The following is a 12878-nucleotide window of genomic DNA, read 5'->3' on the forward strand; positions in this document are numbered from 1 at the left end:
AATTATAGGATGTGAAAGTAAGATTGCTGCAGAAAACATATCCCAGTGCACATCCATTTAAAACTTTGGGGTCAGTAAGATTTTTTTTATATATATATATTTGAATTACATTTCTTATGCTCACCAAGGCAGCATTTACAGTATTTGATCAAAAAGTAAAAACAGTAATACAGTGTAATATTATTCAAATTTAAAATAACTATTTTCTGTTTTAATATATTTTAAAATGCAATTTATTCCTGTGATTGCAAAGCTGAATTTTCTGTTTTTTGCTGAAAATTATTCACCATTTGACATTTTACAAACTGAACTACATCCTAAATTAAAAACATGTTTATCATAGAAAAAGTGTATTCAAGTCACCGTATCAATGAATTTAATTTTTATGAATTAATTAACAGATCTGGACAAAAATGAGCAAGTAACTATTTATAAAAGCATCAGCCTTATAAACTATTTCCATCTTGTCTCTCACTTCGAAGCCAGGTGTGACTGATTAATAAGCTACAAACAGATGTTTCCAAAGGCCTTGATTATTTCCTGGCTTGTATTCCACCCATACACAAAGACACCTCCATACTGCATGCTTACTGACTGAGAGGGAGTTATTGTGCGCTATGGAGTAACGTAGCTCGTGGAATGGAGAAGTCTAAGCTCTATTTTATCTCGATACATGATCGTGTGAAATTAATCTCCCAACTGGACCACACACACACTATTACATTCATATCAACAGTCAACATGTAATGGAGAAGGAGATGTCAGACAGACGATATATAGTCCAGACTGACTTCTTTTCCCTATGGAAAGATTCAGAGGCTCCAGTGTGGGGGATGGGGGTTTTACTTTCAATTCTTAATGCTACTCACTTCCAAAAGAAACACTCTTGTGGAAACCAGACGTGAAGATGGACAGTGATGCACCTGGCAGACACCACATCAGCTAACATCATTACAGAGGAACATCATGTTCAAGCGTTTAAAAATTGAACAGATATATCTAGCTTCAAAATCTGATCTCATTTGACCAGTGCTATTATTGTTAACTAACACTAAAACTAAAACTATTAAAAAATGAAAACTGAAAGCTGAAATAATATATAAATATTAGCTGAAAAACTTTCTAAATATTAGAATTACTTAAATATGAAAATTAACTTCAACTGAAATAAGCTAAATAAAATTATTAAAAAACTAATAAAAATGACAAAAGCACAAAACAAAATGACTCAAATTTAAACTGTAGACTTAAAGTGAAAACCGAAAATATACAAATAAAAAATAAATCAAAATATGAAATATAAATAGTACAATTGTACATAAACTATACTAAAATAACACTGCATTTGACAAGTTGTTCAGCTCTTTTGCCGTCTAAGCATACAAACCACTAAATGAAAAAAAAGAAAGCATAATCATGAGGATCGATCTCGTTCAGGAATTACAAAGACAGCTTTGCAAAGGAAAAACATTCTGATGAGGTCTATCATTAAATCTGAATAAACTGCGAATTAAATTCAGTGATATTGCCTATTAAGCTACTTAGAAAAAAGCAGTACTTTTAAGTGTTACAGTCGTTAGAAATTAAATGATCATAAGAGAAGATCAATGACTTATTCTTCTTGTGGTAATGGGTCTTAATAATAAAACAATTTCTTACACTTAACCTTGCTAAAAACAATGTCGAGAAAATTGTTTACAAATACTTCTGTAAAACTTGTCTTTCAGCGTTTTTCTGGACTCTGTGGTCTGAGATTCGCCGCATGACGTTGGCGAGGAGATCCCCTTGAACCCCGAGGTTCCCTGCACACCGGCGGCGCCTGCTGCTTGAGAGCTGGTCATGGCCTGCGGGAGAGAGAGCTGTCTACTGCAGTGATGCCTCAATAGATGGCATGACGTAGAATCACTTCATGCCATTTGGTAATGAAACAGTATCTGTTTATCTGTTTTTGTCTATATATCTATATCTATATCTATCTATCTATCTATCTATCTATCTATCTATCTATAGAAAAGAAAGAGGAATATATATATAGATATATACAGTATATAGATATAGCTATATAAGAAAAGAAAGAGGAATATGTATATATATATATAGATATAGATATATAAGAAAAGAAAGAGGAATATATATATAGATATATACAGTATATAGATATAGCTATATAAGAAAAGAAAGAGGAATATGTATATATATATATAGATATAGATATATAAGAAAAGAAAGAGGAATATATATATAGATATATACAGTATATAGATATAGCTATATAAGAAAAGAAAGAGGAATATGTATATATATATATAGATATAGATATATAAGAAAAGAAAGAGGAATATATATATAGATATATACAGTATATAGATATAGCTATATAAGAAAAGAAAGAGGAATATGTATATATATATATAGATATAGATATATAAGAAAAGAAAGAGGAATATATATATAGATATATACAGTATATAGATATAGCTATATAAGAAAAGAAAGAGGAATATGTATATATATATATATATATTCCTCTTTCTTTTCTTACCATTTACTTGTTTACTCGAATATTTTTTATATACATATCGCCTAAGTATCATGTATATTATATATTTAAAGAATATATTCTAAATATATAATAGTACAATTGTTATCTCTGTGTAGTAAATATGCACATACATATACAGTAATTGTCTGAGACTTGAGTAATAGCAGTAATAGCAAACTATTTCATATAATGGTGCTATATTGTTACATAAGATTGAAATAATACTATTTTTATATATATATATAGCCTAGTATAAATGTACGTATAACTTACTATAATAATTAATAATAATTAAGACGACAGCTTTGTATTATGGACTGTGGTACAACAGACTTTTGCTACAGCAAGAATAGTATAGAAAGAAAATATTAGAATATTGATGGCTGTTGCATAATAAACATAATATAATATGATATATTATAATATAATAATATCATATCATATAATAATGTTGTCATAATAATATAATAGGTAAGAATTATTCATAGTTATTGCGCCCACAAAAATGAATCAAAAGGCTTTCCTTTATTTTAGTTACATTATCGGACAACATTCCATAAAAAGAGAAATGTAAAAATAGAGCGGCTACGTCCCCGGAAACGCGTAACTGAGAAAACGGATATACGCAACGTAGCGGAAGAAAATGTATACAATGGCAATTTGGAAATCAATTAAGTTATGAAAAAAGAGCATTAATTGCCTTTCTTTGTGGTGGATGTGTTGCGGAATGGCGGACTGAGAGCAGCAGCGCCCCGTCAGACGCCGCTGTTTTGCCTCGAAGGGAACTGTTATTTGACGCGTCGGGCAGAAAGAGCAGGTATATTTATGACATCTGCTGAGCTTGACAATACAGCTGCAGCTGAGTTTTACATTTGTGTGCTACATATCGACTGAACAAACAGACAGGCTGGGCGGAACGAGCCATGCAGTTCAGAACACAGACATGCATTCTGTCGCACTGCGAGTTTAATAACGTTACATCTTTTATTTGCTGTAAACGACGCAAGACTTATTTATCTTATATGCCACTGTAAGATTAGCATGTTAGCTGCTAGATGCGCCATGCATCTGTCAGATGGGTTGTGTTGACGTGCAGGTCAGTAACGTGTGTTATGCCAATGCTTTTAAAGGAGACTTTGGAGAATGAGTTGATTGTTTTCGAGGGAATCCAGAGGAGGTTGCAAATAAAAAGGCTAACTGGAAGATGCCAAGAAGAAAACAACAGAATCCACAACCAGTCAAGTGTAAGCTGCTTTCTCTTCTAATATTATTAGCTAAATTATTTGAAACGTGCTTCATTCCCCTCATTTGGTTTTGGATGGTGTTTACTAATTCAGAGAAAAATCATGGAAACTCGTCATGTGGTCTTTAAAAAAAAAATCATAATATAAACTTGGACATGTCTGTCTAAAATCACTGAATGTTAGCTGTCATTTAGCAGACTCTTTTGTTACCGTAATAACAGAGACACACCGACTGGTTGATTATAGTATTATAATATAATTATAAACTATCTATCTATCTCTCTATAAATAACTTATAATTATAAATAGTGATCATTTTGTATGGAAAGAAGCATAATTGCACGGCCATCTGTTTTGACTTTGAATTGTGATTTCAGGTGTCAGACAAGCTGACTGCTAGATTCTTCTGATGATTATATGCTGTGTATCCAGTGCCCTTTATTTTAAAATGTATAATGTGACTAACTAACAAAAGTAGGAGTTGTTTCTGTGTTTGTGTCAGATTAAGAAGAAGAGCTGAATTTAGCTGTCTACACGGTGTAATTCATTTTAATATCATGTAATTTTAAGATTTTCAGTCTTACCTGGTAAATGAATTAATAATATTTTACTTGCTGCAAACATAGCCTGCTTCAAAAGTATTGGTTGTTTCATTGTGTCCCCTTTTTTCTTATAAAGTTGTGATTATTGTCAGACTCGTCCAGCAGATGGCAGTAAAAGTACAGTAAAGCCAGAATCCGTTACTGGCCAAGTCGATTCTGCATGATTGGCTGTTTCTTTAACTTATTTTTCCTTTTTTGTTACATGAAAATCACATGAAATCACATTTTACATTGCCTTCTTTGTTTATTTTTACTGTTTCTATTCAGTTATTAATATACATATTGTTTTTTTTTACCCTTGTAAATTGTAAAATATGAAAATCCATAATTAAAATTTATTTTTCCTTTTTTGTTACATGAAAATCACATGAAATCACATTTTACATTGCCTTCTTTGTTTATTTTTACTGTTTCTATTCAGTTATTAATATACATATTGTTTTTTTTACCCTTGTAAATTGTAAAATATGAAAATCCATAATTAAAAAGTTATATAAATAAAACTCTCAGTGTGATGTCATTTCCACTGTGACTAGCTATTTTGCTACTAGTAAAGATGAAAGATAGACTTCTTTCATGTCAAGCTGTAATTATTTCATTATGCCAACTATGGTGTGAAAACTGATTTAGTTTAAATAATATTATTTTATTCAGAAAATGTTTCTAATAAAACAATGCATAAATTGTGACTTAGTTGAAATGACAGATGAAATAAACTATTATTATTACTATATTATATTTATATTTACTATATTAAAAATGTGCTTATAGTTGAAGACACACCCAATTCTTATGATGGTTTTGTGTTTTGAGAGTTATATTTATTTTAATTAGTGATTAGGCCAATTATTAATTGTTACAAATGAACATAATCCCACAAGATGGTGTGCAGTAGATCATCTTGGTTGTATAATAAATGTAAGATTCAGTATGACTTACAAAGCTTACAGCTGCTTGTATGGGCTTCATATGGGTTTAGGACATATTTTTACATCCTTTGATTATTATTAGTTTTTAGATTTTGACAATTTGTTGTGTAAAAAATAAATAATAATAAATCATCATAACAAAGACAAATAAAACACTGAAATAAACACTGAAAAATAATTCAAAAGATACAATAAAAATGCACACATACAGGACAATAACATCACAACAGACATTATCATTAAGATAAGGAGAGAAATGGCACACAGAAACTGTCTATTTTGGGTCAAGTTGTATGATTTTTCAGTGTTGTTTTTGCTATTGCTGCTGTATTTGACCATGACTCCTTGCTTTCAGTGGATTCTGAAGATGGTTTAGGCACTGTACGTCCAGCAAGCCTTACCTTTGAGAGTGACTTTCTCCTGGGACAAGAACTCGAGTTTTCAGATCCTGACAATGACAACAAGATCATAGGTCTTGAAAAGTTCTCAGGTGAGTTACACGAGTTTCTAAGCCTAACTTTGGTAGGGAACATTAAAGGGTTCAGACTGTCATGGAAAATCCGGAAATATTGAGAAATTGTAGATTTTTCATTAAAAGTCAAAACAATCATAATTTTACATAGAAATTTCTTGTGAATATACATTTTAAATTTTAATAAAATGATTTTTTTTAAATTACTTGCAAATAACATGATGGCTACTGCTAAATCTTGAGGATTTTAAACATGCTTTAGTTTGCTGTATTGCTTGCATTTGTTTGGAGACATATGTGCTCAATATGGGACATTAACTGCAAAGACTGACTTGTAATATTAGTGCTATTATGCAAACGTGCTGCATTTTGTCTGTCAGCAAGCAGTGTGATCTTTCATGTACAGATGGAAGAAGTCAGCCTACCATTCTGGAAAATTTCTCTGGTTTTGGCATTCTGACAGAACATACAATTTCAAAATGGCAAATCAGGAAAAAATACACTGTGCCACCACTATTATATAAGGGTCATCAAGACAGTCATCACCATCAAGGATACATTATAATAAGGCATTTAGTCATCATCATCATCATCATCTCCTCTCAGGGTCTTTATCATAGTTGTCATCATCACCATCACCATCATCATCATCATCATCTCCCCCTCATCATCATCATCAGCAGGACCATTATAGTCATCATCATTATCATTAGGCTGGGTAATCATCCACCTGGGGTTTCTGAAACGGGCGATATAAAGGCCCGTTCAGACTTCAGACTCACACATTTCTCCAAATTGTATGTGCATGAGGAGCTTGCAGAAGGAAAGCAACGTTTAATGGAAAGACAGTGAGCAGAAACACTATAGTCTTGTGTTTTGTTGGCGTACCACCTTTTATTTGTTGCATTACTTAACGTTTGTCCACTGGCTTAGTGGGTAAGTATAAATGCCAATTTTTTTTCCTATAACTTCAGCTGTTGATATTTTGTGCAAGATTTGTACTTTTGACAACTGTAGATGCATGTGATCTTGCATAAAAGTTTATCTTTTTTTTGTGTGAGCATTTGTCTTTAGTAACTTGTAATAGTAAGATACTAATATTACTGTCAACTTATACTGAAATAGTTATTTATCAGCCCTAAATTGTATTCGAATGCTTGCACACTATCTGAGATGGCAGAAAACATATCTATGCAGCTGCATAATGTAATGCAGTTTTCTGCTGTGGTCCTGTACAGCTGACATCAGTCTGCCTGGCTTCCCCCTGGGAGACGAGGAGAGCTCCCCCTTCAGCCGCCTCAGTATGGAGAGTGACGCCGATGACCTGCGTGCGACTGAAAGCGAGCGTGAAGAGAGGGTTTCTGAGTCTGCCTTTCCCTCTTACCTCTCTTGCAGGGGCTGTGGTCAGCTCCTGGAAGACCCCCTGGGACCTGGCATGGACTTGGTGGGGCCCTTCTGCATGCGCTGCTGCAAAGGGAATGCGAATGGTGTTTTGGACAGGAAGCTCTGCTCGGGCTTAGTCTTACAAGCGGAGTCTAAAGGGGGAGGGAATGAGGGCGCTGGTGGCGAGGATGGTTCCCTAAAGCTCCACTCATGCACGCTCTGTGGTTTCACGTCGCGCTACACTAACCACGTTAAGAGGCACATGAAGACGCACAATGGCGAAAAGCCGTACGGGTGTCCGCTGTGCTCCTACGCATCGGCACAACTAGTAAACCTGCAAAGGCACTTGCGCATACACACCGGGGAAAAGCCCTATAAGTGCAACCACTGCACATTTGCGTGCAGTTCCTTAGGGAACCTGAAGAGGCACCAGCGTATGCATGCAGCTGTAAGCCCGGGTCAGAGTGCCCCTCAGCCAATAAGTGGCAACGGTTTAAACCACATTACAACGGGTCAGAAGGAAAAGGAAGCTGCTCCTGCCCCCACCGAAGGTAAGTAAGGTTCTGCTTTACCCCTGAGGCTGATGATACACGGGGCAACTTTGGGCAATATTGGCGTCAACGGGCAACCAGGTGAGACACAGGGCCCACGACCGATCTAAAGTATCCAGATAGAAATTTGTTACCTATTCTAAGTGGGAAAGTGCCCAAGCAACATTGCTCAAAAAAAGTTACCCAGCAAGGTTGCTCAAAAAGTTGCCCCGTGCATCATCAACCTGAAAGAACGTCGAAAAGAGAGTTTTAATTCAAAATCCTTCAGTTCCAGGTGCTGTGCAGTCTGCCCCGCGACCCCACATGGGAAGGGATGGAAACTACTTGCACGCCCTTGATGGCCTCAGGCTTGCGCAACAGTCATCAACAGGGTTGTTGCAGTCAGGACAGGCTGCATCGGAACCTGCCTCCTTGCCCCCAATGTTCTTCCCCTTCACTTGTCGGCTCTGCAGCATGACCCTGGATGACGAAGATGGATCCTCGGCCCAAATATGCGCAAAGTGCACCCTGGAGATGCTAACTAAGGACACACCCGGATGCCCCGCTGAGCGAGGGAACAAGGTCTACACCTGTGCTGCCTGCCCCTTCCTCACCCACTACCCGAACCACCTGGCCCGCCACATGAAGACCCACAGCGGAGAGAAGCCATACAAGTGCCCGCAGTGTGACTACGCCTCCGCCCACTTCGACAACCTCAAGCGGCACCATCGAATACACACTGGCGAGAAACCCTACAAGTGCCACCTGTGTGACTATGCCTGCGGCAACCTGGCTAATCTCAAGAGGCACCAGCGGGTGCATTCGGGCGCCAAACCCTTTCAGTGCGCCATCTGCAACTACAGCTGCAACCAGAGTATGAACCTGAAGCGGCACATGTTGCGCCACACGGGCGAGAAGCCCCATAAGTGCCAAGAGTGTGGCTACACCACTGGTCACTGGGACAACTACAAACGACATCAGAAGAAGCATAGCCTCACTACAGATGGCTGGGTTAAAATGCAGATGCCTGGAAATGAGGAAGAGGTGGAGGACGAGGAAGAGGTGTAGCCTCTTATTGCAAGACATAGTCGTCCATATGAGATTTTACTGTTACTGCATAAGCTTTGTTGGTTGCTTTTCTTTTTCTTTGTGCCCTCATTTATTTTGAAAGTCATTATTTTAGACATTTCTTGGAATTGTCCACAAGCTGCTACATGTGAAGTCATGCACAAATTAAAAGACAGTTACCTGAATGTCCTAATGCAGTGGTTGTCCAGTCCCGCTCCTGGAGGGCCAACCTTCTTACAGACTCTAAATACACTAAACACACCTGAAACGGCTAATCAAGGTCTTTAGGATTACTTGAAACTTCCTGCCAGGTTTGTGGGAGATGGTTGGCACTAAACTCTGCTGGAAGGTGGTCCTCCAGGAGCAGGTTTGGACACTCCTGATTAATGTCTTTGAACAAGGCAGTTTGTGTTACACAAAGCTCTCTAAGAGTGTTCTCTGAGCCTGATTGTGGTTCATTTATCAGTGCCAAACTCTGCACCACTGCCATAGGAAGTTCTTCTTTAAGCCTGGAGCTACATTGCATGCACTTACGTTTACCTTGATTGGCTCTTTTGAGGTTTTATGTGATTGATAATTTGTCCGGGAAAGATATTCTTAACCCTATTGATGAAAATGTCTTTACAGATGAGCATTATGTCGTGATCTTTGATCATCTTGTTTTTGCTCTCAATAATTCTGAGGGATTATGTTGCCTTTTATTGTTGTGTATCTTTTTGACTGTGAAAAATGCCATTTGTCTGAGTTAACTTGAAGCAAAATGGTGCATAGTAGGTATTCGTGTCATGCTGAACAGAGCTTTTATTTTTGTATGTGATTTAATTTTTTATCTCGGAGGAATGTTTGGCATGTATTTGCCACCCATGGCATTGTTAGCTATACGGAAGAACGACAGTCACCATAAACCCTAATATGCAGTTAAACCTTCAGGTTGCCAAAAACGACTGAACATTGATGGAATCTTGTAGGTGTGTGATGCTTGAGTGTTTTCTTGTTATTATGCAGTGGTTTCATTAATGCCTTAAGTATCCTCAAATAAAAGAGTTTGTGTTGAAACTTCCTCATCTCAACTGATTTGCCATCTTTCAGTCACACAACTGCTCAGAAGTAAGTTACTAATAGACCAGCAGGATATGATTAAGATGCTGAGACAAGCAGTGTGTAATCCTCACACTTCCATGAGAGCTGTAATTCTCTGCTGCGAACAGCTCTGGTAAACATGCTAATGAAGACAGCGCCCCGGGCAGCACCGGAGCACTGACAACTCTTGCCGTGATCTTCATGCTGTTAGATTGTGAGAATGAGTTTTAGATCGTTTTTCTGAAGTGTTACAGCCTGTTTTGAGGCAAAAGCTTACATTAAAAGGAAATTTGACAATCTGTGATCACTGAATGGTGATTCAAATTGTAGGTCAAAAACCTACATTTCATGCTAGTGTTTTTTAGCCAGGACCTTGGACCTTTAGTGGGTTTTTACACACTATCTAAGCACAAGAGTCATTGTGTCTACAGGCAATCTCATATGATAATCACACATGCTGAAATACCCATCATGCTTCTGTTATTAAACCAAGGAACAGAAAACAACACGGAGGAGCATCGTTTGGCTCCTAAATTTATTGAAAGCCAGAAGGCTCTAACTTCCATTCTTGGATTTAAAATGAAGTGAGAATTTGGAAAATAAATCATACTGATTTATGAGCGATGTACAGGGTTTAAGAGTATAGACGGTTACCCTTTTCATCCTAGATGATGATGATGCTGGTGAACATACTGAACATGGCAATCACAAATTACAGTCGGATCAGCTTAAAAATAATCAGCCATACAGCACACAGACATGAGAACAACCTTCACATTTGACGCATTCTGCCCACGGGAGGAATCATATATCTGGGATGAAGAATATGGGAATTTCATTCAATATGACTATCATTACAGTCAAAAACCGAGCATAAATTTAAAATACAGCCATTTCCCAAGCACCATGTGATCACAGTCCTTGAGATGATTGCCACAATGTATTTAGTAAAATACAAAATGGATTATATGTATATAATAAAAAGAAAAACACAGACTGGAATGATATTCTTCTAAATGAAATATATAAAGTGTACTAAGACAATCACTGAAATTTAGATGTGAAATTTGTAAACACTCTTTTTCAACAATTTTGTAAACACTGATAAATGTTAGTTTCTAATCTTTTTTTTTTTAACACAGCCTGGATTATATTTGATGAACTGTACTTAAAGATAATACAGATATTAGTAAATATTTAGAATATTTTTTTTAATTGCATGTACATTTATAAAAGTGACATTACCATGATTTTTGTGCAAAATGCTTTAGTGAACTATAATTTTGGCATTTATGAGAAACCTTTTTAATATATTGGTTCAAGAAAAAAAAAAGGCCTACAAACCTCTTGCGAATGTTCCAGGATGTTTTCCCACAGTTTTACCTATCTCAATAAATACCCAAGCCATCTATCTTACTTAATATTGTGCACAAAAAGACACGAGTTCAGCTCGTGCAAGCGGGCCTGCCGAACACACCAAAACCAGGACACAGGACACAGCTGAGGCCAGATTGAGAGAAGCTTTTTAGCCAACTTGTGCCCGGCGCTACATTTAATGTTAAATTTGAGAAGTTAAACTGTAAGGCGTCTGAATCAGCATAAGGCAGAGAGAAAGCAGGCCACAGTAAAGATCTTGTATTTTCATCCAGGATATGCAATGAATATGCAGCAAGCGTCAGGTCGAGTTTACCTCTCCTGAAAAAAAACATGAAGCTGCAGAGATCTACCATGCCATGGGTCATATTGCTGCTCCCACGCAATAGTTTGAGCAACATTGGCACACTGAATGATACGAAGCACATCTCTATTAAATAATATTATCAACTGATTTTAAAAGGACCATATCAACACAGTTTGCAGGCATGGATCTAACTCTAGTAGGCAACTACTGTCATGAGCAGTCGAGAAAATGAGACAACAGGAATTTTGTGTCTGCCAGATGATGACATGAGAGGAAAAACACAGTTTTGTGTCTCTAGTAAGGAAGTACGATTCAATAAAGCCCGTCTTCAGAAGAAACTTTCATCACAGCCTCTCTTGAATGTAGCAAATTGCCCTGAGGTGCCTATGTAACCCTGTATTAATTTAATTGTTGACGTTGTCTCTAATTATGCCTCAAATCTGAAATTATCTCATTTTTGTTACTTTAATTGAGCAAGCACTGAATCTGAGGCCTCTCATAAAAGTAATGAGACTTGAGTCAACATTATGTACTTCATAGGCCATTTTTGAGACCCTTGACAATTTTTTTTCAAAAATGGATTACAAAACTGCAGAACTGGGCATCTATTAAAGTGCCCCTATAATGCCTTTTCGAATATTACCTTTCATGCAGTGTGTCATGTAGCTGTATGTGAATATTAACTTTATTTATCGTGCACTGTCAACTTCACAACTTTGCAGATCGTTTTTGTCTATCAAAAAAAAAAAAAAGAGTTGGCTCGCAATCGCCTAAACGAGTTGTCAGGAATTCGAATCTTATTCTGTTACGGATCTACGTCACAAAGTAACACAATTTGCATAATGTCTGCCCACGTTCTACGTCGCCAACTTGCACGCCCACAAACAGTAAAACTTCTGTGTGGTTAACATCAGGTCGAGAAGACGCTGTATCCTACGCTGTGAGAATAAATTAGTTTGATCACATCTTATAATTACCACAAACTTGCTAACACTTGACACTTACCACTGAGAAACGTCCTGCTCCAGTCGTGCTTGCGAATCAGTCTCTTGTTGATCAGCCAGTTCAACCGTTTCATCATCAGACTCCGGCTCGAATTGGTAAGGTTCAATTGATACAATCTTTTCTATGTATTGACAAGTCTCCAGGGCTGTCATTTCATCATGGTAATGGGTGTTTCGTTCCCGACACGCGCTGTACGCGGTAGACCAATCCAGAGCCAAGCTCTCTACGGCTCTGGACCAATCACAAAGGACTGTGCCATCTGACCAATCACAGCAGTGAGGGCTCACGGAAAGGAGGGGTTTAGAGAGACTGATTCTTTGAACTGCTTCGCACGAGTCGTTT

At 37.0% G+C, this 12878-nt stretch overlaps 1 protein-coding gene across 4 annotated transcripts; it reads left to right on the top strand.

The window, feature by feature from the left end:
- The first annotated feature begins 3148 nt into the window (after positions 1 to 3148).
- Positions 3149 to 10268, top strand: znf513a (zinc finger protein 513a). Of its 4 annotated transcripts, XM_016277372.1 has the most exons (5): positions 3149 to 3359; positions 3673 to 3786; positions 5673 to 5807; positions 7028 to 7723; positions 7992 to 10268. In XM_016277372.1, exons 2-5 carry the CDS (start codon positions 3747 to 3749, stop codon positions 8768 to 8770), a joined length of 1650 nt encoding a protein of 549 aa, XP_016132858.1. In that variant the 5' UTR covers positions 3149 to 3359; positions 3673 to 3746; the 3' UTR covers positions 8771 to 10268. The 4 variants fall into 4 exon arrangements, with proteins under 4 accessions (XP_016132858.1, XP_016132859.1, XP_016132860.1 ...); XM_016277373.1 differs by lacking the exons at positions 3149 to 3359; positions 3673 to 3786 and having other exon boundaries at positions 5725 to 6725; XM_016277374.1 differs by lacking the exons at positions 3149 to 3359; positions 3673 to 3786 and having other exon boundaries at positions 5732 to 5807; positions 6196 to 7723.
- The last annotated feature ends 2610 nt before the right edge of the window (positions 10269 to 12878 follow it).

This window comes from Sinocyclocheilus grahami, unplaced genomic scaffold, assembly GCF_001515645.1.
Source record: "Sinocyclocheilus grahami isolate Dianchi unplaced genomic scaffold, SAMN03320097.WGS_v1.1 scaffold111.1, whole genome shotgun sequence".
NCBI classification, from domain to species: Eukaryota; Metazoa; Chordata; class Actinopteri; order Cypriniformes; family Cyprinidae; genus Sinocyclocheilus; species Sinocyclocheilus grahami.